The 27,319-nt window shown below is 33.5% G+C and overlaps 11 protein-coding genes across 11 annotated transcripts; 2 read left to right on the plus strand and 9 right to left on the minus strand.

Moving 5' to 3' along the window:
- Positions 1-757: 757 nt before the first annotated feature.
- Positions 758-1,164, minus strand: NDAI0H00100 (homeobox domain-containing protein; the record flags this gene model as incomplete). The annotated part of the gene is made up of 3 exons (XM_003671379.1): positions 758-793; positions 853-1,068; positions 1,129-1,164. 3 exons carry the CDS (start codon positions 1,162-1,164, stop codon positions 758-760), a joined length of 288 nt encoding a protein of 95 aa, XP_003671427.1.
- A 461-nt stretch (positions 1,165-1,625) lies between these two features.
- On the minus strand, positions 1,626-3,086 carry NDAI0H00110 (uncharacterized protein; the record flags this gene model as incomplete). The annotated part of the gene is made up of 1 exon (XM_003671380.1): positions 1,626-3,086. The coding sequence occupies one exon, from the start codon at positions 3,084-3,086 to the stop codon at positions 1,626-1,628; it is 1,461 nt and encodes a 486-aa protein (XP_003671428.1).
- A 766-nt stretch (positions 3,087-3,852) lies between these two features.
- On the minus strand, positions 3,853-4,797 carry URA1 (dihydroorotate dehydrogenase; the record flags this gene model as incomplete). Its single annotated transcript, XM_003671381.1, has 1 exon — positions 3,853-4,797. One exon carries the CDS (start codon positions 4,795-4,797, stop codon positions 3,853-3,855), a length of 945 nt encoding a protein of 314 aa, XP_003671429.1.
- A 2,743-nt stretch (positions 4,798-7,540) lies between these two features.
- On the minus strand, positions 7,541-8,764 carry ARR3 (Arr3p; the record flags this gene model as incomplete). The annotated part of the gene is made up of 1 exon (XM_003671382.1): positions 7,541-8,764. One exon carries the CDS (start codon positions 8,762-8,764, stop codon positions 7,541-7,543), a length of 1,224 nt encoding a protein of 407 aa, XP_003671430.1.
- A 1,482-nt stretch (positions 8,765-10,246) lies between these two features.
- Positions 10,247-12,145, minus strand: ARN1 (siderophore transporter; the record flags this gene model as incomplete). Its single annotated transcript, XM_003671383.1, has 1 exon — positions 10,247-12,145. One exon carries the CDS (start codon positions 12,143-12,145, stop codon positions 10,247-10,249), a length of 1,899 nt encoding a protein of 632 aa, XP_003671431.1.
- Positions 12,146-13,154: 1,009 nt separating this feature from the next.
- EFM1 (protein-lysine N-methyltransferase) lies at positions 13,155-14,924 on the plus strand (the record flags this gene model as incomplete). The annotated part of the gene is made up of 1 exon (XM_003671384.1): positions 13,155-14,924. The coding sequence occupies one exon, from the start codon at positions 13,155-13,157 to the stop codon at positions 14,922-14,924; it is 1,770 nt and encodes a 589-aa protein (XP_003671432.1).
- A 183-nt stretch (positions 14,925-15,107) lies between these two features.
- On the minus strand, positions 15,108-15,750 carry COF1 (cofilin; the record flags this gene model as incomplete). The annotated part of the gene is made up of 2 exons (XM_003671385.1): positions 15,108-15,519; positions 15,737-15,750. 2 exons carry the CDS (start codon positions 15,748-15,750, stop codon positions 15,108-15,110), a joined length of 426 nt encoding a protein of 141 aa, XP_003671433.1.
- Positions 15,751-16,145: 395 nt separating this feature from the next.
- CBP2 (Cbp2p) lies at positions 16,146-18,032 on the minus strand (the record flags this gene model as incomplete). The annotated part of the gene is made up of 1 exon (XM_003671386.1): positions 16,146-18,032. The coding sequence occupies one exon, from the start codon at positions 18,030-18,032 to the stop codon at positions 16,146-16,148; it is 1,887 nt and encodes a 628-aa protein (XP_003671434.1).
- Positions 18,033-18,649: 617 nt separating this feature from the next.
- On the plus strand, positions 18,650-20,356 carry MUP3 (Mup3p; the record flags this gene model as incomplete). Its single annotated transcript, XM_003671387.1, has 1 exon — positions 18,650-20,356. One exon carries the CDS (start codon positions 18,650-18,652, stop codon positions 20,354-20,356), a length of 1,707 nt encoding a protein of 568 aa, XP_003671435.1.
- Positions 20,357-20,585: 229 nt separating this feature from the next.
- On the minus strand, positions 20,586-25,634 carry VMR1 (putative ATP-binding cassette multidrug transporter VMR1; the record flags this gene model as incomplete). The annotated part of the gene is made up of 1 exon (XM_003671388.1): positions 20,586-25,634. The coding sequence occupies one exon, from the start codon at positions 25,632-25,634 to the stop codon at positions 20,586-20,588; it is 5,049 nt and encodes a 1,682-aa protein (XP_003671436.1).
- Positions 25,635-26,142: 508 nt separating this feature from the next.
- Positions 26,143-27,045, minus strand: SBP1 (Sbp1p; the record flags this gene model as incomplete). The annotated part of the gene is made up of 1 exon (XM_003671389.1): positions 26,143-27,045. One exon carries the CDS (start codon positions 27,043-27,045, stop codon positions 26,143-26,145), a length of 903 nt encoding a protein of 300 aa, XP_003671437.1.
- Positions 27,046-27,319: the final 274 nt, after the last annotated feature.

Genomic DNA, 27,319 nt, shown 5'->3' on the forward strand with positions numbered 1-27,319 from the left:
CGCAAACACAAACGCAAACGCAAACGAAACCGAAATTAATGGGCTTGCAATCTTCCGTCCAAAGGAGAATATTGAGTTAGAAGACATTACGAAGGAGGTTAAAGAGGTGATTCCATCGCAGGATCATGGAAAAGACAAACCTATTGCTATAAACAATCCCAAACAGAGACTTGAGGTCAAACCAGAACGTCAATTGGATGAGATCGCACCGAACAAGGTCGGCACAACCGAAAAGAAACGAAATGTCTCGTTTTTCCGAAAGTTCTCCAATAATTCCGCCACAATAAAAGGTTACGATCACGAGATATATGTTAACATCGGTTCGCGACAGTTGTATACTGGATTGAGAAAGTTGTTAGAAGGATGGACACAGTATGGATTAAAAGACGTGAGGTCAGACAATACCGCAATGAAGATTACCGGGAAATTAGCTAATGACAATATACTTTCGTTAAGGTCTACACTGTTCGAACTACTGGTAGAGCCTAAGGGATCCAAGTATAGTCTGATTGGGTTTACAAAAGTGCAAGGATCTAGTAAAGTTGTGAGACGGTTATTTACTGAAATCGAAAAAGTATTAAATAAAGAGGGTGTTTTATAAAAAGTGTATGTATATATAAAAAAAACTGGACAGTTTCTTGCTCTTACGGTGTGAACAGAGAAACCACTTTGCAAATACCCGTCCCATCCTCACAGATACCCCCCTCATGCCCTATTGCATTACACTGTTCCGAACAAATGATAAAAATTACTGATTTTATTTTATTTTAGTACGCATGCGTTTATTTATGAACTATATAGGTGTTAGTAACGGAGCACAATAAGAAATAAATCTGAAGCAATCAAACATACCCACACTCTGACTTGCAATGCTGACATTCCACAGGATTTTGCAACAAATTCCCTTTCTTTCGTATTCAACCACGGCTTTTTCTGGAAAATATTTTCTAACAATAGTTTATTCTCCTTGGAGATAGGCGACCTTGATCTATAGTACAAGTAATTCTCATACACCTGTTTAAGAAGTAAACTCTTCTTAAACAAACTAAGCGACGAATTCAGAATATCCTACTTCTTGTGGTTAGTCATCTTGAAATACTGCAAGAGGGTTACCGAACTTAAACATACCTGTGAAGTTTCGTTGAAACTATCTTGTAATAACATTGCAATGTATAATTGTTTATTGAGGAGGGGGGTGAGCGGTGGTTGGATTGTATATTGATTGAGACGAGGGGATATACCCGCCTATTTGTATAATAGATCTTTGCTACTTATAATAATTTTTCCAATCTGAATACGACCAGGTCATTATTACTGAAAGGGGAAAAATTGAAGTTTCTTGGTACATTAGAACTTGAAACACGAAAACGACGTGAACACTACTCTCAACAACATGATATATATAGACAGTAAACATTACATGGTTAATGAACTGTCAGGCTAACATGTTAGGTATGGCAAAAGTTTAATTGTTCGCGACTGCGGACATCCGCGCCCAGCCAGAAACTTGAAATAAATGAAGCTTGAGGGTCCTTCAAATATTATCACTTTTAACGGATGTTTGGGTGGATTTTGTTTACTTTTGGAAAATCCACCATGAACTGGTCACTTATAGTTGGGCTCGACTACTGTCCCTGACTGGCGATATACAAACTTTTTAGCTCATTAAAGGATTTGATGTAGTAGCTTCGTTGTTGATCATAACTCACTAATGTGGCTACATCCTTGAGGAACGTGAAATATTCTTCGTCTTGTAAGTCTTTACTTTCATGATATCCTCCAAGTAAACTCTCTAAGCTATCATTGGCAAATGGATTTTCCGGTAGTGGCACCTTCTTCAGCGGTTCGTATATATGTCTCCATCCAAAACTTTTAAAATGAAGTGGTATAGACCTGTATTTTCGTGGAGTTAACGCACCTTTATATTCAGTAGGTGGAACAATCCACAAATCCCCATTTTTATCTTCATAGAAATCCTCATTATTTGCGTTTAATGTATCAAATAACTGTGGCGAATCAACAGCATACGGATGTTTTGTTAATTTTAATATATTCCAATCAACGAGATCACACTCCTCAATATATTCTTTTTCCTCATCGGTAAGATTTCGTAAATAGTCTTGCTCATTGGGGTTAATTATCTTCTTCTCTATTATGTCAACAAGAAATCCACCGGTAACCATCAATGAATCTGATATTTTGAACAAAGTTGCCTTCGAAGAATTTGATTCTCTAATCCATTCACTTATTAGACTTGGAAATACAGATTTGCTAACATACTTTATATTTTGAAGCAGTTTTGTTTTGCTTTTCTCGTATATTAGTTTAAACGTAACAAAGTCATCTTCGGATCTCCCGTCTGAGAAAAAATACTCTTTCATTTTTCGAAGTCGCCAGTAGTTCTTCTCTAAACTCATATCAAATAAACTTCGTTGTAAGACTTCCAATTCTTTGACCTTGTCTTGTTCTTCTTTCTTTTCTAAATTCTTGACTTTAAGTCGGGTAATAGGTGGTTTGATCTTGATGAAATAATGCTCAGGAATATATTTGACATCTGGTAGAGAGAAACCTTTTAGCTGATCCATAGATATATCAGAATTATTTGTTATGGTGTGTTCTGTGTTTAGAGTTTCGCAAACCTGTTGATCTTTTAATTGTTGGTTAAAGGGCCCGCTGTATGCTTCCTGTGTGCCCGTTAATGGTTCCTCTAAGACCATATATTTACTCACAGTCTCTTCTAATCTTACAATGGGAATAGATATAGCTTTATGAGTGGCTTGATGCCTGGTACATGGTTCACAGTAGTATTTGCTATTCCTTTCACAAAACTTGACATAGATGTATGGTTTCAATATCCAAAGCAGTACACTCTTATTAGTAAACATATAATTTGAATCAATAAAGTATAGTTTGGTTAAAGACATTGGATTGTAAGTATTTTTCAGCAAGTACCAACCACCAGGTGTTAGCGTTGTTTTACTTTCATCTGATGATAAGTCTGTAACAACTTTGCTATTGAGGTTGATTAGGAAACCATCAATAATAGTGAATTGACCTTTCGGTACCGTAATAATCGGATACTGCATTGTTCTTTTGAGAGGAATTATACAACTTATTATGCTTTCTGTACTGTTTTCATGAAAAGATGGCAAACTTTTCTCATTTCTCGTTTTTCCTTCTCTTTCCCTCAGAAAAATGTTTACTTTTTGGAGATTCTAGGTTTTTCGAAATCGGCCTCTCAATGAGAAAAAGCTTAAGTTATGAAGAATGTGTGCTCAAAAATAATCAACTGTGAATGATCAACAAATTGAAGGAAAAAACAGATACAAATCCTACAGATAAAAAATTAACCTGGGCTTTCTAGCTAGTAATGTATCTGTCTATATCTGACCTCAGTTACGATATTCCATTAATTGGGAATCTTCTGGCAGACAGATAGAAGTACAGTTGTAACCTTAGTGACTAGATATTCAAATTAGGCAAAAACGATAATTGTCCTTAAACCTCTCGAGTCAATATATATAATATAATACATCAATATAAATTTTATATTATAAAGGCTTGATATGTAGTATTTTGCTCTCATTACAAATCATTATTCAGAGTTAGAGTGTCATTACATTTTTGCTATTTGAAACAGTCGTGTCACTTCCCCAAATAAAGACGTCTCATGCTGTCCATTTTATTTTTATAATCAAAGATAAATCTATAATATATAATATGTAAGATATAAACATTGACTAAAACATTTAAACGATAATATAGTGTATTCTAGGCAACAAAAATATTTTTTAAACAGGTAATCCCAATCGGTCGATGGTATTAGAGAAAAAGTACTCTTATATACTACTCTCATATACTGGCTAACTTCCCACGAAATTCGTCAATTGTTTCATAACCTTTCTCCTCCATTATTTCTATCAATTCTTTCTGGACTCGATCAAAAACAGAGATACCATCTTTTTGTAGTTCTGTTCCAATTTGAAGCATTGTTGCGCCACATAATAAATGTTCAAAAGCATCTTTTCCTGTAGTAATACCACCAGTACCAAATATCTTAATATTTTTATTTAAGCGGGTATAAAAGGCTCTCACATTAGCCAAAGCTGTTGGTTTAACATATTCACCGCCAATACCACCAAATCCGTTCTTAGGTTTAATGACAACACTTTCTTTGTCGATATCAACGTAAAGTCCATTACCGATACTATTGATTGAGTTTACATAGCTTAGTGGGAATTGATTTAAAATATCTGCCATTATATCAAAATGGGCAAAATCAAAATAAGGTGGTAATTTGATACCTAACGGTTTTTTAAAAAAACTAAACACCTTTTCTAAGATTTCCTTCGTCAATTCGAAATCATATGCTACCTGTGGTTTGCCTGGTACATTAGGACAGGATAAATTTAATTCGGTAATTCCTTTAAAATCACTCTCTTGAATTATCTTTAAAAGTTTTAAATTTTCTTCCACACTCATCCCTGCTACAGAAAAGAAAATTGGCCCTTCGTCTGGGAATTTTCTTTGACGTTCCAAAACATAAGATAAGTAGTAGTCAATACCTTTGTTTGGTAATCCCATCGAGTTTATACTCCCAAGCGGCACTGAAAAATATCTTGGTTCTGGGTTTCCTTCTCTCAAAGATGTAGTTGCACTTTTAGTAATGAAAGCACCAGCTTCTGATGTAGCTAATTCATCCAAATCCTTTGTTGTCATACAATGTACACCAGATGCATTCATGAATGGATTTTCATATGTGTAATCTAAAAATTTAGTAGCAAGTGATACAGTCATTTCTAATGAGTCAATATTCTGGGTTTCTTCTTGGACTAGCTAACCTTTCCAGCACCATCGTCGTGAATATGAATTTTGAAACGAAAAATGACCTTTTATATTTCCCGGTTGATGAAAAATATTACGTAAAGTTAATTCCTTTTTGTTCAATATTCAATAAGTTCCATGAAGTTAAAAAATTGGTTAAAATCGAAAGTTCGGAGATTTCCGAAATTACATTCGCGTGCGCAAAACTTGACTTTCTCTCCTCATTGTTGATACGGAAAAGAAGACGCTTAAGCGTAGAAGGTTCCGAGTTATGTTTAGACTCTAAGTGACAGAAAAGTGGAAGTATAGAGCATGAAAACGGATCAGTTGGATAGAGAGTTATAGCCTAATACGCAGAAGCAACGAAGTTTCAGATAAGCTATATATGATGCACAGTATTGGTGGGAACATATCATCGTATAGATAGAAATATCTGAGGGCGTGCAACGGATTGCTGTGTCCCATAATAGCTATTGTAGAAACGTGTCTTAAACACAAAATATAATTTCAAGGGATAATTATTACTTTAAGGAAATCCATCAAAGGGCTGAGATATAGATTAGAGAAATAACACTATTCGAGAAACATATAAAAAGGATGACAGTTTATATATTTTATATACCATTTCCTTTCTGTTTATTATATAGTCGCTACATAGAAAAACAACAAGCTTTTACAAGTAATCAACTGCATACTCAGTTATCATCTACTAATATACTATGTCTTCTAATAATAATAACATTGACATTAACACCCAAAACGCCATCACCCACTCTTCTTTGAGTTCATCTCAATACATAAAGTTAATGAACGACTTAATCTTTATTTTTATTTTTGTTTATCCTTCAGCTATAGTGTGAATTATGTAAACAAGACTTGATTATGCACAAAAAATCGTTAACATTATTGTTTTTAGTGACGGGGAACTCATTTGGTAACGATAGTTCTACTACTCCTCCATAGAGCACTAGCTAGCTACTACGTAACAAACACATTACCACTAAACAAATTCTTGGCGTGCCCACAGCTCTTCCTACCATTAAGGTCTATAAGGAATATTTTATATTGTAATAATCGATCCAAATGAGTTACTTTCAAGCCTTTGGGTGATTATTTCTAGTCTTTTCTACGTGCAGTGCAGAAAGACTTTTAATCTGCAGAACAAATATCTGGTATCGCATGTAGTCGATATTTTCTTCATTACTTGTATAATGCAGGACCAGAGGGCCAGTTGGAATACCCTTTCTTATTATTTAGGAAATGGTAGGATCCAAGTTTTCAGTAATTTAAAGTTCAGTCAAAAGAAAAGGATACTATCTAGTACGAGTAAAATAGATCACCCTACTACATAACTGTCTATGGTGGTCTACAAAACCTTAATGATCACTATGAAAATTTCTTAATATATCCTCTCCATTAATTAGAACACATATATCAATATAAAACGAAGTTCAGTAGAAGAACCAAAAATTAAATTTATCTTATATAGATTTTATAAACATGAAACGTTTACAATTATAACTGACCTGGAGCCTAGATTAGTAAACTAATGAACTATATGAATGGTATTTGTCCGGCAAAAATGATTTCGTTGACCTAAGAGTTGATGACTATACAAAGGGCCATATTAGAGCAGCTTGGAATTTTGCCACTGTAGGTTAGTTCACCGATGAAGATTTAGTTTGTTTGTCGAAGCGGTTAGAAGAAATTCCTGGAAGTGATGTTTCTAGTCATAAAATTAAGGCGATTTTTCATTGTTCTTCCTCTAGAGGACGTTGCCCAAGGGTGGCTCAGCAATTTAAAGACTTCAGTGATCAAAATAAATTTCAGGAAAATTTTGAAAGCTATGTCTTGGTTGGCAGCTTTACTGGTTGGATGTCATTGACCGAGGAAAAATATACCTTTGACTCGGTCACTATTTCATGATGAATAATAGATTATAAGAGATGATATGATTTATACTTTGATATATATCCTGATTTCTTGACTATGTGTGTTGGGTGTGTAACAGAATTTTGCTACTGAGCCATAATATTGTGGAATGAACGAAAAGATTAGAAGTTCTACCATTGGTAGTGATATTACATGGACATCTTACGTGTGTCAGTTTCCGCGAGAAACTCAGATTGTATAGTGCCTCCCAGCCGAATGAGGTTTCGATAAAAGACGTTCATAGTAATAAATAAGTTTGCTACGGTAAAATAATATTATTTGGTATTTATCTGGTATTTATCTGGTATAAACACCATATCGAAGATCAAGATGTTGGAGTATACGTTCTGGTCTATACATTATATATATATATATAATAACAGCGAATTCTTTTCTTCTTAGTCGTTCTTTCATACTATGTGCATTTTACAGTTACTGTTCTTATATCCGCATAGGGATATGGAATATGCGCGTAACTTCTATGCTAGCAAATAGTTATAATATACTTATCCTAGTTTGTTATCTTTAGTTGTAATTCATTTATTGTAACTCACTGTGAAATCACATTGGCATATGTATAATATAACTTGAGAGGTTTGTCCAGTAGAATTTATCTAGCCATTTTTAGGTTAGGTTGATGCATCATATATAATTATATATGAAATTAGGGGCCAGTACTCAAATCGGATTTGAATTACGTTCGTTTTAGAACAGACTCTGACTTAGAATAATTGGACCTTTTGTTTGAAAGCGGCGGTAAAAACTAATTTAATGAAAATCGATTTTATACCTTTTCTTTGTCAGTCTCCTCAATAACAACTTGGCTGTTCCTCCATATGAATGCATGCTCGAAATATTTCGAAAAGATAGCTAATATTAGTAAGATTGGTACTTCCAATAAAGGACCAAATGTTGCGGCTATTGCTTGTTTACTAGAGTTCCCATATAACGAAACTGCTACAGCTAGCGAAAGTTCGAAATTATTCGAAGCCGCCGTAAAACATTGAGTCATGGTAATTGGAAAATCTGCACTACAAGTTTTTTTACCGTAATATTTACCGTCAAGCAGTAATTGTTTTTCGCAATTACAATCGGTTTCATTGTCATTCGTGGTAGCTGATGAAGGATTTTCTCTTTTGCTTCTGGTTAACACTCGCATTAGGAAAAAGCAGCCGAACCATGTAATTATGAAGTAAAGAGTTAAAGGAACAAAGCAAAGGAATGCCGACCCGATGTGGTGCAGGAAACTGTGGCCATTTCCAATAAATATCACAATAATTGTGTAATGGAACGCGATTAATCCCCATGGTTTGATAAGGGGCATGACTCGTTTGTTAAAGTTTTCTTTGCCTACTAGTGCAAAACTTGCGAATCTGATGATAAAGCCTGCTCCCAAAGGAATACCTAAAAATACACCCACAGACTTAGCAACATCACTGTAAACATTTACATTATGATTGTAGGACGTCCCAGTAATAACATAGCAAAAAAATATTTGATAAGGGGCATATAGTACCATTTGTAAAAGAGAATTTATAATAACAATGACGACACAAAGCATCATATCTCCTCCCGAGATCTGATTCCAAGTAATCACCATTGCAATACATCTGGCCATACCAATCATTATGATACCTTCACGATACTCTGGTTCCTTAAATAAGACGAGCCATGCTAATCCGAACATGATAAATGGACATATTATCCAATTTAGCACCAAAGAATAGATCAACTGTTTCCCAATATATGGACTCCAAATATAGGAAGGTAATACCTCCCATTCTACATTACATAAAGGCGGCAACATCATAATAACCATCCCAACAGCTAAGGGAATGGATACTCCTACCAAATTTTGATGAGGCGATGGTGTAAAAGGCTTTCGAGCATTTTCACAATATTCTGAGATAACTAAACCGATAATAATGGATATTATAATAGTAAATGGAAGCAAGATATCTGTCCAAGACAGTTTCTTTATTATCTGCAACCATGTACTACGTTTCATAGTGTCCTTTCTTAGTTTTATGAATGGAAGAAGAGCTTTTTATTCGTTTGTGGAGGTTACTTAATAGATACATTCAACAGATTACTCGCGGCTCATTATCGTTGTATTAAAAAGTTTTTTACATTAATTCAAAAAATTGTCGGCGGAGATAATGCCGACTCACTGGTTACAGCCATGCGTCACTTTTCTCAACCTCGACCTTTTTTGTGTAGCTTGAGTAAAGGTCGGTCAAATAATATGTGCATGATAATAAAAGAGATCTTAGGAGTAAAAATATATATATTAAGTCCCAATAATTAACCTCGGTTAGGATATTTCTCTCTAACTAAAATAACATGTACTAAATATCCAAAAATGTTTATTAATTCATGGAGTCAAAACAAGTCGTCATTATTTTATACTTCTGTACACCTATATACTTTCTACCTTAAGTTATCTAATAGCTTCCCGAATATGAATACATATATATAACTTTTAAACTGGAAAAATATTATATTTGACATTGTAATTATCTACCAAGAATTTCTTCGTTAGGTATAATTTATTAGTTATCGGCAGTTCAGAGTTATATATTAACCAATTTTAGGTTTGACATGTAAACTAAACATGTTTTATAATTAGTATGAATATAATAATGTGAATAATCAAATGTTCCAATATATTTTGCTAACATTTTCTGGCATACCTACGCTACGACATTTATCCTTCGTTCTTGTAATTATTATCAAACTGGTGTGTTGCAGATGCGGGTAGAAGACATAAGTAGTGTGTGAGTGAATCAACATATGTAGCCCGGATCAACCCCTTCAATTAAACCGCGGTATGGAATATATAAATGGGCATTGTAGTAAGATAGAAGATTAGAAAGATCATCCTTGAATATGTACTAAAACTGAAGAACAAAAGAACTAACATATAATAGACATAATGAATTAGCCAGATACACTAGTAAATAACTATTAAATAATTAATCCACAACATCAACATCAACAACTACATTATGAACAACAACAACAATACTCAAGACAGCACTGTGTAACTCTCAGGTAAATGAACAAATAGACCCCCCTGACTCTAGTGCTAAATAAGCACAAGTAGTATTGTCATTTTACTGATCAGGTTATAAATAATGTCCAGGATACTAATGCTATAACATGCTTGCATGCCACAACCTAGATATATGACTTGTACCAATTAAACTAACCCCACAATTTTTTCTTGTGTACAAACCATCTAGCTGCATAATAATGAAAATAACCCAATCTCGGCTTTTTTCATTGCCTATATTACCTTTATACGGTTAATTGGACACGAGTTAAATGAAATTCTCTGAAATTAAGTATGTATTATTATTGTACGGAGTTAATATTAGTAAAAATGATGCAAGATATATATAGTGTCTATAAATGTGAGCATCGATGGTTTATGACTGTATATACAGATATGATTATTAAGGTTTTGGGTAATTGCACATACAAATGATTAAGCGTCTTCGTCAGATTTCTTGGAACGGCCAAAAACTTTCTTTAACCAATCGAAGAACACATCACTATCTTCTTTCGAAACATATTCACCTTCTTTGATATTTTCATGTGCAATTTCGTCGGTTAGCTTAGCATCTCTCAAGCATAATGAGAAGATAATAAGTGGCACACAGAAAACTAAAGCAACAATTGTTTCTAATCTTTGAATATATCTATACGATTCAACAACAGCGTCTCTAACAGGTGTACCCCAAGTATATTTTGTGATAAAAGTATAAGGAGATGAGTAAGCTTCAGTTGCAATTGTAACTGCTTCTGTAGCACCCACCACTTCTGTAACACGTTTCAATATATCTGGATATAATTTTTGTGTCCAAATGGCACCACTAACTGCAGCACCAATCGCAGAACCTAAACGATAACATGTATAATTAATAGCTGTAACAGTTGCCATATTTTCATGACTGGTAGCTGATTGTACTGATACATTAACTGGATATGTAAACAAAGTTGTCCCAATACCCCATACACATAGTGCACCAATAATACCTGAGTGTGATTGTTCACCACCTCTGAAATGATATAACAATCCCATACTAAGCATCCACAATGAGCAACCTACCATGATGAAGGGTTTTAATCTAGAACATCTAGTTAACAATAATGCGAAAAATGGAGAGGCAACAGTAGATACAAAGGATGATAATGAAGAAATTCTAGTAGCAGATTTGACCGATTCATGGACTGCGACGATTAAGACTGTATATAGGTAGTCTGAGGCCATATAAAAGATAAAATCGATCAAGAAAGAAATACCCATTGATGCCCAAACACCACGATCTTTAATTAAGGCATATGGAATTAAGGGATCTCTTGCGAAAAAATACTCCCAAGCAGCAAAGATTGGAACTAAGACGAAACCTAAGACAAATGGACCAATAATTCTACCATCATTCCATTTGGATTTAACACCACCAGCAAGGGTAAGTGGGACTAATATACAACCTAACCATGCAACCATTAACAAAACACCAATGATATCTAACCTCCAAAACAATTCCTTCAAAGTCAATAGTAGACCATGTTTTTCATAATAAGATTTTTCCTTTTTCAATTCTTTCCATTCTTCAGTTTTGGAAGCCTTCCATTGCATATGAATCATACATAACAGCATTGGTATGCAAGATAATGGGAAAATGAAAGCCCACATACCGACATCCCATGACCAATGAACTAAAGGATTAGCCGCCAAGGTGATGTTACCAGAGATCCAAGTATTGATAATAAATGGCCACGTTGGAGCAAATTGATAGAATAATCTCCACTTTAATGATGAGAAATCTGACAATATCAGTAATAGAATTAATAACACACCAACATAACCAGCGTTATAGAAAATTGCACCTGCAGCATATCTTTGAACGTCATAAGCTTGTGATTGAATAATGGTACCTACGACGTAAAGAACAATAGCAATAACGAACAGAATAAACCTACCAAAGAAATCAGATAACCTCGAGTAAACAATTTGAGATGCAGCTGAGACAACAGCGTTAATAACGGTAACAGTAGATAATAAAGAATGTTCGGCATATGAGGATGTAGCATAACCTGTATAAATGTAACGGATGTTACCATCAAGACCATAACCATAACCACAAATGAAAGCAGATACCAACAATACGACATGATAGTACCACTTGTCGTAAACAGAAGCCATAACTTCAGTTTGTTTGATGACTAAACTCTTCTTTGGTGGAGGAGAACGAATAGTGATATCATCATCAGTTTCATTTGTTTCGATATCTTTTTCTTTAGAAGATACTACATGGACATTTTCGATCGGACCAATCTTACTAAGACGCATTGCCTGGTCACCACTTGATATTGAAGACATTATTAAAAAGCTCGTATTTTTTTATCTTAACGGTAGGGTGATCACTATTTATCTTTAATTCAACAGAGTGAAATAAAAATAAATTGAGAAGAGATGAGATGAGATGAGATGAGATGAGATGAGATGAGATGACCTTGGCAGCCTATTAACTTATATATGTCTTGCTGGCAAGGACAATTGTCCATCATCTTGAAAACTAATGCCGTTAAAGCTCTTGCTTCAACTACTACTTCTTCATTGTGGCTTTTCCTTAGCAAACTTTAATTCTGCCAAGAACAACGCTTCCAGCATTATCAAAAGGATATCAGTCGTACGGTTCTTCATGAGAAAGTCAGGTGCAATCTCAATTCTCAAACCGTTCTCAGTCCTAGATCTTGAAACTTTTTATGAAGAAACTCCGCAGCAGCATTTCCTCGAGGAAAAAAAAAGGAAATATTATTATATAATATAATATATGAACGAGGAAAAGGAAAGTGCACCTGTTTGGGACTGATCACCCGTAGTTACGTACGTAGTATAGGGAGGTTGTTGATAAACTGCACCTCTATCTCTTGAACACCAATAAAAAAACAAGAACAATTTCTTCATTAGTTACTTTCATAATAGTATGTATGCTCCACAGATCTAGATTGAAGGGAGGTGTGGATAAACGATTTAGCCACACCTTACAAAATGTATCCCTCAATCCGGTATTTTACAAAGTTAAAGCCATTCTGTACGGGATTGCATTCGCGTGTATCTTAGTCCATCGATGATTGCCTGAAGAAGTGTCCATACTGTACCATCTTTATACATTCGTCTTTTGTAATTGTATTTCTACTTGCAACGCCAAGGTAAAAGGACGGCGCAGCTGTCTGTTTATTGGAAAAAAAAATATAATAATTTTCCATAGAGAAATTGATAAGTGTGTGATGAGCACTTTTTTAATCGGAAGAAAGCTACATTTTCAAATTCATCGAACCAAATATTTCCATTTGATAAGCGTGTGTCTATATCCGAACTGTGCAAAATGATGATCTCAGGAAAAAAATATGATGATTTCTTTGAATGGTGCAAAGCTAATAATTGTTTCATCGATGACAGAATTTCATTCAAGTTCACTGATTCTGCAGGTATAACCGCTTATGCTAATTCATCAATTCCTATTCAACAAACACCATTGATATCTGTGCCAACAAATCTTTTATTAACATATCAAAATGCAACTGACTTTTTTAATTGGTCAATTGCAAAGGGAGGGAATTTACCAACAAATAATCCAAATGCTATAACACAATTGTATCTATCTCATTTAAAATTGAATCCAGAAGCAAAAAAATCTCAGTGGGATAAATACGTAGAAATATTATCATTGGATTTAAATCAACCGTATTTTTGGACTGTAGATCAATTACAACAGTTGAAAGGGACAGATCTTTATATCAAGATTCAACAAGATTTTGCTACAATTATTCAAGAATACATTGAATTATTACAAATCTTAAAGGTAGATATACTTGACCAAGAAAAGTTACAAACTGCAACTATTTCACATTATATCAACTCTCACTTACCGACGCTATTAGATGGGAAATTACCCTGGAATCATTTCGTTTCATACCTTTGGAGTCATTGTATTTTCAAGTCAAGAGCATTCCCTCAATTATTATTGAATAACGCTGGTAGTGACGTTGGCAATATAAATTTAGCATTTTTATTCCCAATTGTTGATTTATTAAACCATAAGAATGATGTCGTAGTGAAATGGGAGAGCTCAAACGATATCAATAACAAAAATGACAATAAAGTACTTACTTTCATTACGCAAGAAACATTACATGTCGGTGATCAAATTTTCAATAATTACGGTAATAAGTCCAATGAAGAATTATTATTAGGATATGGATTCATTCAAGAAAACAATAACAATTATGATTATTCTGAATTAACTTTAAAACTAAACGAAGAGACTATCAACGAATCATTGAAGTTTTGTGATTTGCAAAAACATGATAATATAGTTAAACGAGATTGTGTTTCCTTTGAATTGAATACAAAGGAACCAATCCCTGATAATTTATTGAAGTTTTTCGGATTTTTAAGTAAATTACAAACAGAACAAGTGCTCACATTAAGAAGCATATTAGATGGGTCAGATGAGTTATACTCCATCTTATTATCCAAATTAGATTTCTTTAAAAATCATAAACTCCCAAGTTCAAATTTGAAACCATATAGATTGACTAAGCAATATTTTAATTGCCAGAGGAAAATATTTCAAAACTCTATAGACTATCTGCTAAAGATCCAAAAATCCATTTTAAAAGAGAATAATAATAATCTTACCTCGAATCTAGTCTCGTTTAAGACGATTTTGAAAAATGATGAAATTTTCTTGAATTCATTATTACAATCATTTGGTATTACGAACTTTGATGATATCATACAGAAAGATTTTTTAAAGCAGTCCTTATTATTATGGATAGTTAGAATGTCTAATATTGAATCATACCCTTCGAAAGAACAAAAAAAACTATCATCATGGGATTGGTTAGATATTCAAGAAACATTCCGAGAAGTAGCTAATTCTATTGTCATAGAAAAAGAAGACGTTATGGAATTTATTGAATTTTATACCAATGCATTTCCTAAGTTAAGTAATGAAATTCCTGAAGTTTATGATAAAGGTGATTGGAAAATAAAACAATTTATCATTGCAGATACAGTTATGGACATATTAGTTTGGACTAGAAAATTAACCAATGAGCCATTTTTCATTAAGAAACAACAACCGTTATAATAAATCAGAGCGAACTATCTTTTAATTATAGACATAACTATGGTCTGTAACTTTACTTAATTAAAAACTATTGTTATTTTTCTTTTCTTTTCAGAGTAAATTTTATAATTTTATATGCTTTATATATCAAAACATTAAATCGATATGTATTTATATAATCTAGTTTGATTTAATTCAATTTAATTAAGCCTTACCTCTGCTAACCTTATCTAAGACATCTTCGTATGATACTTCAGAGAAATCTGTACCTTGAATATCCACAGCAATACCGTTCAAAGCTCTTCTTAAGGCATCTTTAGAGGAAGCGTAGACCATTTTTGATCTAATTGGAGCCACATCTGGAGACCATGTGAAGAAAATAATCTTAGACCTCTTACCTTCACTAGCGTTAATTTCGTATTCAAAATCATAGACGGCATATAAACAATCATTTTCTGGTAGCTTTTCTAAGAATGCATCATAAGATTGGTCAGTAGAGGTCTCCTTCACGACGATTTCAGTCTTTTCATCATTTAAAGCAAATAAGATGAATTTGTATTTTTTACCTAATTTTAAGTCGTTGAAGGCACTTAAGGATTCATCTGCGACAGCAACACTGGTTTTCTCGTAAAGTTCAGTGTATTTTTTTCTCTTCAATTGCTTCTTGTATTCTCCAAGAGAAAGGAACAAGACACAGAAAAAAAGTAAAAAACATGACAGTACAATTATTGTTAGTTCTCGAATGTTCAATGGTAAAATGAACAGAAATACCATGTTTTCCTGAATAGGGGAAAACATAGCATCTGTTCAAAAAATAGTTTCAATTGACATACCCAGATCTTGACATTTTGTATGGAAATAATATATATTAATGGAGGATTGTTTCAAATTGGTAACAACCTGTTTAATAAATTTAGTAATCCTCTTTTAGCTTCTTTTGAGAATCTTATTTCCCACCTTGTTACAATTGAAAGGACAACAATTTGTCAATTTCAGTTTGTTGTTGTAACTTTTAAATTTTCCAAATTTATCAAACTAGAAGGGGGGCCCGGGTAACACCGTATTTGTTGAAGTGTCACAGGCGTTAATGATGACTGTATTTATTTTTGTGTCGCTTTTATTTTGTTTATAGTAACTATCACCTTCAAGGCTGACAAATAATCTAGTAAGGTTTCGAGGATATATATATTTACAAGTTAATTTTAAGAGCTACATATCTATTCAGACAATTAACCCATTATGCTAATCGACCTCGTCTACTATTGTCTGCATCAATTTTTCTTGAGATAACTGTTTGAAATCTTTCAAACGATACAAATACAAAAATGTATCTTTGTCAATCATTTTCTTGAAAGTGCACATAGAGTATCCATTTCTATCAACGTCTTCTGGATCATTAACAAACTGCGTATAGATTTTGCTATTATATTGTAGCAATTTCGCAACTTCTTTAGGAAATGGAAGCTTAGATAAGATAACCAATTTCCAATTCTCCATTCGGGTTACTTCAACGATTTTTAGTGGTTTATTATTTGCAAACTTATCCTCATATAAATAAGCTTCTGCATCTAACATTGCTTTCATAATTGCATTAATTTTTTCTCCTTCAAAAATCATATTTTCCTCTTGTCTTTTATGTATATTGTTTGGTTCCAATTTCAAACCGAAATCCGGTAAGCTATCATTAATTAGAGTCATGAAGCCTGGATAAAACACCTGGATCCATTTATTATTTTGCAAAATTGTTTGGAAAATAATAGATACTGTTATAGCTCTTGGTGGAGCTGTAGGAGCAGAAGTACCCTCTAAAAATTTTGTCTTAAGATGTTTCATTTCAGAAACAATCATGCATTGGTAATTCAGTAATTTTTTCAAAAATTCATCAAATCTTTCCTTTGCTAAGACCACATCATCTAAATTTTGTGGTAGTTCCATTGCATTTATTTCTTCGTGCTTTCTCCAAATATATAAATCCCAACTCTTCCAATTCAAATTATCAATTACTTGTCCAGAAGAGGAATAATTACGTATATCAATAATATCCTTTTTAAGTTGATCATTCAATCTCCAGGATTGAGTCAAAATATTATATAAGATAAAACTCTTGATAAATTCAACTCTAATGGCATTTGTATCAATTTCATTGGAAAGTAAAATGCAACGTAAAACATCCGCTGGACATGTTCGATCTTCACTTTTCGCTCTACTCCATAACGTTTTATGACTTATAGTTCTCTCTAACAATCTCTTTAATGACGTCAATTCGCCTTTAGGAGGTTTTATTTTGGCTTCACGACGATTGTGAATAGATTTGTTGAAACCTTTAATTAAACTTGTCCTCTCATTTTTGATTTTTTCTAGTTCTTTATGATTGCATGGAGGTGAATCAATAGAAGCCCCATAGGAATCAAGAAGGTCAAGCTGATGAAATAATTTCCTATGTTCAGGCACAAATCGTGGGAAAATACCTATAGAATCACATCCATCTGGTATATCACCAACGTTCTCTAATATAAGTATTGGTAAATGGTTACCATTTGACGGATTGATAAACGTCATCGGTTTCCCCTTTCCTTGCAGTTCATTGTATTTTTGATTATTTACACCAATGGCTCGACAATTATTTGAAAAGATGGACTGAGGCCAGAGTGTTTTATTCAGAATAATATTCTGATCAGCAGTTGATACCAATTTTATAGTTTGCTTCATTGCAAATTCAGGCCATTGACTGTTATTTTTGTTTGCTAGTTCATAATTTGGTAAGATTGGATTAATGAACATAGGGACAATGGAAGCCCAATCTGCTATTTCCAGATGCTTCATTGATTGGGAAGCTTTGTCTGTTCTTACCAACTGTATCGCAGAGGAACCTTTAGGAATATTTATATCTTTAATGAGTATATCTTGTAATTGAGGGATCTCTATATTTGAGAGAGTTCGATAAGTCTCTATGGGTACCTTTGTTAGATTCTCATGATTTATACATTCTATTGTGGAATTAAGGGAACGTGTTCTTAAAAATGGGACATTATCTCTATAATTGAATCTTTTTGCTAATGCCTGCCTTCTCATTGAGGCAAATAGTAAAGATACCCATGGTTTAAGGGTATTGTTTGCAGATTTCGGCATTTTGATTTTGTTATCAGGCCTCAACAACTTCTGCCTCCGCTTCAAAGTTTTTCACTTGGCATTACATTCCAAACTAAAAGCCAAAGTCACTTCAAGAAGTGAGATAAAAACGAAATATCAAAGGATTTCATGTCTGTCTTCTATCTCTCCATGACCGATAATTATAAATCCAGACCATGTGACTTCAAAAAATTATCTATGTCTCCAGAACGTTTACTAACCCTCTAGATCACATGATAAAATTAAAACTGTGTAAAAAAATTATTAACTCTCCCACAATTTTTTTCTCTTTTTGCCTTTATGCCTTGCTTATCTAATAAAGGACCTCGAAGGTTAAACATTACGTAGTTAGAATCTTTAGATAAGCCAAGATGAGTAATATCAAAAAATAAGGATAGAACAGAAAGAAGTCAGTCTAACTTTTCTTAGTAAACATAGATCAAAGTTAAAAAAGATTTTAGTTATATCTATATATAATGATAACATGGCTATCTGTATATTTACTTAAAAAATGTCCCTAGTTTGGAGAAATTCTCATTCTCGAACATCTTACCTACTTACTACCAAAAAACCCTATACTACAGCATAGTTTAGAATTATTCAACTAATTAAAAACTATGCCTGATTCAATAACAGAATCTTTACTGCCAAATGAAAACAGAATGGGCTCGAGATCATGTAGTACTGATTCCTCATCGGTAGAAGACCTTGAAGTTGGGAAGCACTACACATTGGAGTATGGTTCAACGTCACCTTCTGGCTCTTTCAGTTCGTTAGATACCGTAACAGCATTCGAGACAAGACAGTCCATACAAAAGAACACCATAGATGTACCACAAGGTAGACATTTGGGTGTATTTTCTACAATGATTCTTTTCATTTCAAGAATATTAGGATCAGGCATCTTTTCTGTGCCGAGTGCCATGTACGTAAACTGTGGTGGAAATACCTTACTTTATTTCTTAATTTGGTCCTTAACAGCCATATTTGTCATTCTCTGGATTATATTTATTTCTGGAATTTGGTGCTTGGTTACCAAATACAGGGGGAAGAAGAATTTCTTAGAACAAACATATGATAGACCAAGATTAATGATGGGTGTGACGTTTGGTATTTACACAGTACTGTCAGGAATGTCCTTATCTAGTGCAATAGTATTTGGAAAATATATCCTATATGCTTTAGGATTTGATCACCATATAGCTGAATCATATTGGTGTAAATTAATTAGCATCTTCATTGTGATTGCGGCAGTGTTGACTCATGGTTTATCAATTAAACGCGGTGTTCAAATACAAAATGCACTAGGTTCAATGAAATTGATTTTAATCATGTTGATGTATTGTACTGGTCTATATGCTTTATTGTTTTATTCCCCTTCAGAATCATATAATACAGCATGGAATTCATCCTGGACTAGCTTCCAAGATAAAAACATGATATCTACATCTTCTATTGCAGCAGCTTTCATTAGTTCATTTTTCTGTTTTTCTGGTTGGGATAGTGTTCATGCAGTCACTTCAGAAATTAAAAATCCAACAAGAACTTTGAAAATTGCAGGACCCTTATCCTTGTTTGTTTGTCTCATTTGTTATTTATTAATGAATGTTGCTTATTTAAAACTTTTGACCTACGAGGAAATTAAAAATGCAGGACCATTGGTTGGACAGGTATTATATACTAAATTGTTTGGTGCTGAATTAGGTGGTAGGTTGGTTTCGTTATCAATCGCATTATCGTCTGTTTCAAATATGCTAGTCGTCATTTATGGTACTTCAAGAATGAATCAAGAAGTTTTTAAAGAGGGATACTTACCATATAGCAAACTTTTCCTAAAAGAAATATATGGAAATCCAACATTCCCTGCCATTTTAGTTTGCGGTGGCCTTACAGCTATATGGATTCTGATTTTACCTAGTCAAGGCCCCTCGTTTGATTATTTAATTTCTATGGAAGGATGGGGTAATCAAGTGTTCTTACTACTAATTGCAATTGGGCTTTTCATTTACAGATATCGTCATAGAAATGATGATGCTGAAGACAAACCAACAATAAAGGCTTCACCTATTGGTGTTCTAGGTATCATACTAGTTTCCTCATATATGGTTATTGCTCCATTTATTGGTGATCAGTCGAATAATAGTGTGGGCTTTTTACCTCCATACCAAGTGACTTCACTCTTAATCATATCATTGTGTTTCTTCGTATGGTTAGTCAGATTTTCCATTTTGCCATGGCTTTTCAATTATACTTTGAAGCCAAAATTATTATTCTTGAAAGATGGGTTGTTAGTGACGCAATGGGTTAAAAAGTACTCATATTAGGTAATAAAAATAGTCAAAAAAACATTTATAGTATTATATATTCATTTCGCATACGCATTTTAAGAAGAAAAAAAGTTCTTTGAAAAAAGATAGTCTTCATATTCGATTGTAAGTTTTATGTACCGTTACAAAATCTATAACTAATAATAAAGACACGAATTACAATTTTACACTAAAATAATTTTGATAAATTACATATATTGGGTTTGAATTATTTTATATAGTCTGCTTATTTCGAGTTTAATTTTTCAACAAAGGAACCTTTAGCCATATCTATAAGAGCATCAAGTTCACCACTTTGTTCACACATACTGTAAAATATACTGTTCTTATTCAATAACAAAGAATATGGATGATCATATTCTTTAACTTCACCAGCGTCCATGACAAGAATTTTATCATAATCACAAACCGATCTCAAACGATGTGCAATAGTTAAAATAGTACTTTCTTTAAATTCCTTTCTGATTGTTTCTTGAATCTTAGCATCTGACGCGTTATCAATGGAAGCTGTTGCTTCATCTAACAAGATAATCTTTGGACAACGTAATAATGAACGCGCTAAACAAACTAATTGTCTTTGACCGTGAGATAGATTATTACCACCTTCAGTAATTTCATTTTTCAAATTCAAAAACTTATTGACATTTTCAGTACTAGAAGGAGAAGTTTCACTAGATGCAGGTCCGGTAGATTCATTTTCATTGATTAAATTCACCCGTCTTAATGCTTTGAAGATGGCATCATCGGAAAACTCATTGTACGGATCTAAATTGGAACGGATTGTGCCGCTAAATAGAGTTGGGTCTTGAGGAATAATAGTTATGGAACGACGTAATTTAGTTAAATTAACGGTCGTGATATCAATATCATCAATTTTAATGTATCCTGTTTCAGCATCTAAAAATCTAAAGAGAGCTGTAATGATGGTAGATTTCCCTGCACCAGTACGTCCTACTACACCAACTTTACAATTTGGCTCAACAACGAAAGTAACATTTTTAATGACTTTTGGAAGATTTGGCGCATAACGTAATGATAAATTGTTAACTTCGATCTTACCATTTCTTGGCCAATTATCAACGGCTAATACTTCTGATCTTTCGAGATGTTCTTCATACGGTTCTTGATCAATTTCCATATATTCCTTTAATCTTTCTACGGAATTCATATTCATTTCCACATCTGCATAAAATCTCACTAGCCATAAGGCGGCCTCGGTGAAAGAAATAGCATATGTCAAAGAAATACCAGCTAACCCAGAATCTAAATTATCAATATTTAGAATAATGAAAACACCAGCACCAAAGACAACCAAAGAACCAATCATATCAATTCTGAATGACAACCACCTATTGAATGCCCATAAATAAAAGAACGGTTTGTTATTTTCATCGATTTTATGTAAGTTTTCTAACATGAACCTTTTTTCATCACCATAAGCACGAATTGTAACAATACCTACAAGTGTTTCAGAGAAATGTTGATAAATTGGAGATTTTGTAACGGATTCAAATCTTTTTAACTCACGAGACGCAGCCATGTAGAAATATCCAACTAGGTAATATAAAAATCCAATAAAAATAGCCAAAATTAGAAATTGAGGTGTAATAAATGCAATCAACAACATAGTTGAAACACATTCAACCAAACAATAGAAAGCAGCCTCCAAATATGGTGTCAATTCTTGATCAACAGCTTCTATATCCTTAGAAAATCGATTCATAATTCTACCAATTGGTGTTGCATCAAAAAATCTTAACTTGGAATGAAGAACAGTATGTAACAATGACTTGAAAATTTTCCTAGAGGCATTAAGACCAGTAGTGAAGTTAATAATATTCCTTATTGCTGCTAATGATGATTGTAAAGCCCCAATGCCAAAATAAATTGAAAGATAATAAAAGGTTGAGTGTGAAGTATTTGTCACAGCTTGTTTGTCTTGCGTGGAGATCATTAAGGGTCCATGATTGTACCTCATATTCATTACTGAACCGATATTGGTAGTTAGAGAAGCATGTATTCTCTGTTTCACAAAAGTATATACTTCATGTATACTAGTAGATACCCAATGACGGACCCACCATGATTGGGATATAAAGACTAATTGAGTAGCAACAAATATAGTAGACAAAAATGATATAGTTTTCCAGCCACCAAAGATATTCAAATACCATTGGTAAACTCTAATACTGACAACGCCATTTGCTTTCGTTTCTTCTTCAATTAATCTACCAGCAGCGAGATTGGCTGTATTATCTCCATCTTCTTTCTTGGCCGTAACTTTATCAGCTTCTGCTAAGTTAATAGCCGAGTTGGAACTCAAGTTAACTGAAGAATTTGTTCTGGAAAGGATGCTACTCTTAACTAATTCATCATCACCTAATAGGCCCTTTTGTAAAATAGTTACAGGGTCACCTTGATCTTTGACTCTACCATCTTCCAATATCACCACTAGTTCAGCATTTCTTAGAGTCAAAGCAATATTATGAGAAACTAAAATACATGTTCTATTCTCCATCAATGGACCTGTAATACAATTGTCATAAATCCATAATGCGGTATGTGAATCAACCGCACTCAAACAATCATCCAGTAGAACGTGTCTAGAATTCGAATATAATGCACGAGCTAAGGACACCCTTTGTTTTTGCCCACCTGATAGTGTTATACCCTTTTCACCAATCTCAGTCATATCACCAGCTTTTAAGATTTCAAAATCACGTTTCAAACAACAAGCCTCAACGACCGCGTTGTATCGAGCTTCATTATATGGAGAGTTGAATAAAATATTATTTCTAACAGTATCGTTCAACAACCAAGCACCTTGGGAGCAATACGCGATGGAGTTTGTCATTCCATCATGGTCAATTACTAATTCATCTCTAGGATCTAAAGATGGGACTATAATATTACCATTTTCTAAATGCATTTCACCTAATAAAGCCAATAACAAAGAGGATTTACCCGAACCAGTTGGACCAATTACTACATTCAACTTCCCCGGCTTAAAATCAATATTCAAATCTCTTAATTTAAATTCACTATTCTTTTTATCCCAAGCAACTGTTGCATTCTGGAAAGCAATGCGGTTTCCATTTTTATCAATAGTTAATTGCGAATATTTTTCTGTTTCTTTTTCTTGCAATAAGTCTTGAATTCTATCTAAGGAGACTTTCGATTGTATTACAAAACTAATCATGTTTGATAATTGATCTAATGGAGTTTTCAGTAAAGTAAATAACGATAGAGCTGTAAATGCCACTGGTGTTGTCAATGTTTCACCTTGCACATAGATATAAAATGCAAAGGAACAACTTGTGACGATTGAAGGAGTAATAAACCAAATAAATGAACTAAAAGCCCAAATCAATGATCTTTTGAATAGTAGATGTAATTCCTTTTCCCTTACAGTTTCAATATCACGAGTAAAATTATCTTCCCAAGAAAAGTATTTAATAATACGAATTGCTTGAAACGTTTCATTTAATTTTTGGATACGTTTATCTGTTACAGCTAGAGATTTTTTCTGATATTCTCCCAATAATGTGGCTAATTTTAGATTCAATGGTAAGAATGCAACGACTAATGCTCCACCAACCAGTGCTGCATACCCTAACAGGTGATAAAGTAATGCCAATGCTACAACGACCATCAATAACGCTTCTACAAAGAAATGTAAATATCCACAAATTTCAGAGACTTTAAATGCATCGACAGCCATAAGGTTAATAATTGCACCAAGATTTGCAGACGAAGCAGGAGAATTATCAGTTTCTTTCTTACTAGCATCAGTTGTTTCATTTAGGGCATCAATTTCCTCAGCTGTCACTGGAGATTCAGGCAACGCTGTTGTGATATCTTGGAGATCTTCAGTATTTGTCTCTTGATCCTTTTCATCATCATCATCATTTTTGTTAGTCATTGTAGAAGCTTTTCTTCTCAAAGCTTTAGAATAAATTTCAGATATGATAATACTTCTCATTCTGACACATACTCTTCTTCCATAAAATAAAGCTTGACCTCTAAAGATAGCACCTAATACCCCACATGCAAACATACAAGAGACATAAAACCATGCTAAATTTTTAGGAGCTGATGATTGATCATCTACGTATTCTAAAATTCTTTTCAATAACACAGTGGGGACAAAACTAATTGGAGCACTTAAACAAGCCCAAAACCCTTGAAGTAGGAAATATTTCATGAAGAATAAGAATAAATTCGATGAGAAATTGTTTTGTGAGAAGGGACGTGTAATAAAAGTTTTAAATTTTTTAACAACGAAGATTGAATAGTCATCAATTCTTAGAGCCCAGATATCTTTAAATACAAGAGTATTTTGGTGTGCGACCCATACGAAGGAATCTAACCAACTCCATGATATAAATGAACAAATTGATGATGTTGGTTCTGGAGATGGATCTATCCAATCATCGGTCTTATAAATCACTGGTAATTTATTTCCTACTTGTGCAGTAAATAATAGGAAGAATAGGACAAAATTTAAGCAAAATTGAGAGAGGTAATAATTCTTGACCATATTATTTTTTATGTTATGAATAAGAATGGAACGGAATGGTAATAATGTTGAAGTAAAGGCAAACAAATATGCAACGAATGATATAGACCATAAATTCCCTGGGTATTTATTGACCCATTTTGAATTTTGATTGATATTCCATATACGTAAAACAATTATTATGGTTAAGATTGACCACAATAAAGCATTTATGAAGGAATTCTTATGATTAAAGTCTGAGATTCCCTTATTTGAATATTTGAAGAGGATTAAACCATGAAGATAAAGTTGTATGACCACTATTATAAACTCTGATAAAATTCTAGATTTTTCTGTAAAGGAACGATGGATGACATTTGGTGTACCGTGGATAGATCCGTCCGGTTTAAGTAATTTAATTTTCTCTATTGAGAAATGTCTTTCAGAAAGTTCTTCCTCCTTGGGGACTTCTACACCATTATATTGTGTAGCTGCATTTCTAGCATTTGATAGTAGAGGTTGATTTTCAGTTTCAGTTTCTTCTTCAGAGGCTGTAGTATCATATAGAAGTTGATCGATTAAATTTTCCTTTTTTAAATGCAAATAATCATAGTTATAATAATTGGAAATGATATTGTATGCAATGAATACGATACCAAATACAATTATTAGGAAGGGGATATCATAACCTATATATTTGACTCTCCCACATTCAGGGACATCGTCATAATGCCAAAACGGGCATGATTGAAGAACAGTAGGATTAGAAGAGTCCATTATTTTTCTTTCACAATTGAACTTATTATTTTCAAAAAATGATAGACCAAATTAGAATAACAGAAAAAGATGTGAATTTCTAAACTTTTGATAGGGGGTTATTTATGGATACTACTTAACTTTCGTGGTCTGTGGGAATGATGAACAGAAATAAAAGCTTTTGTTTTTGAAAATGCAACATCATATAACACAAGATTAATTCATTCCAGTATGGTCGCATCGCCTTTATGGAAAATTTCAAGCGCCGTTTCTTACCAAATTGGAAAAAAAAAATTTAGAATGGCACCTTCTTATCCATTACATACAGCACAATACAATACATAGACCATTAAGCATTCATTGGTTTATAAATAAAGATGCTTTTGTAGAATTTTAGATTAGAAAATGGGTGAAAAAAAGTAAATGAGTTGAATAGAAATAAAAACACTAACTAGTAGTATATATTAAGTACCTATAGGGAAATTGAAAATGGAAAAAAAAAAGCTTACTAGAAGATGGCCAAATATATTTATTGTTCTTCATTTTCAACTTTTTCCTTTTCTTCTTCAGCATTTTTTTGTTCTTCAGAATCTTCAGCTGATCCCTTAGACTCTTCTTCAAGCTTTGGTTTCACAACAGCAACATCAATGACTAATTCTCTATCCTGTAGAGTTCTACCTTGCAATTCATCACGTTTATCAGCAATATCAGAAGTTAAACCTTCGAAAGTGACAAAGGCAATACCCCTATTCAAAGTATCGGACATGAAAAGCTTACCTGTAGCTTCATCTCTCATTCTTCTCTTTGGTAAGACAATCAATTCTGGTTTAGTACCAAACAATTCAGCAATTTCAATTGCAGTAGCTGAATAAGGTAAATTATTAACATATAAAGTATCCTTTGATCTTTCCATTTCATCTAATGTATCTTTCTCTCTTATTCCGAATCCACCTCTTCCACCTCTGAAACCACCTCTACCACCTCTGAAACTTCCTCCTCTACCGCCTCTAAGTCCACCTCTGAAACCAGCTCTTCCGCCTCTAAAGTTACCTCTGTAACCACCCCTTTGGCTAGCAAAATTACGTAATTGGTCAGCGGTTTTAGCTCTCTTGATATGAATTTCTCTTTCATGAATCACGGTGGTATCATATTTAGCCTTAATAGCATCGTAATCAATTTCTTGAGGGAAGATAACTAAAGCATGCTTACTTGCAGGAGCATGACCAGCTTTATTATGATGTTCTTTGTTTGGTAAATCAATTTCCACTGAACCGAATTCATCTTTGAAGACATTTTCTAAATCCTCGACGGTAGCTTCATGAGCAACATTACCGACGAATATGGTGGTTGCTGGATTAATGACACGTCTTGGTTGGACATCTACGTTTTCAGTTTCTTCAATTGGTTGTTGTTGTTCTTTAGTTTCTGACATTATTGCTTGTTTGTTTTGACTATGATTTTGAACAGATATTTCTTCTTTCCTTTTTTTTCCTTTCTGTCGTAGAGTTATCCTAGATGGTATTTTCTTATTATTCTTCTTCTTACAGAGAGTGGGGAATTCAATTGCACTGGTTTGTGTATTAAACTTGTGTATTAATTGTATGGTTTCCACCGAGGAATAAGGTGTGTTTTTGTGTTATAGAGAAATTTGCCTCCCTTTTTACCAGAAAAGGTTATTCTTGCCTTGTTTGTTTGTTCGCTTTGCT

The sequence above is a fragment of the Naumovozyma dairenensis genome, chromosome 8 (genome assembly GCF_000227115.2).
Source record: "Naumovozyma dairenensis CBS 421 chromosome 8, complete genome".
Classification (NCBI taxonomy): Eukaryota; Fungi; Ascomycota; class Saccharomycetes; order Saccharomycetales; family Saccharomycetaceae; genus Naumovozyma; species Naumovozyma dairenensis.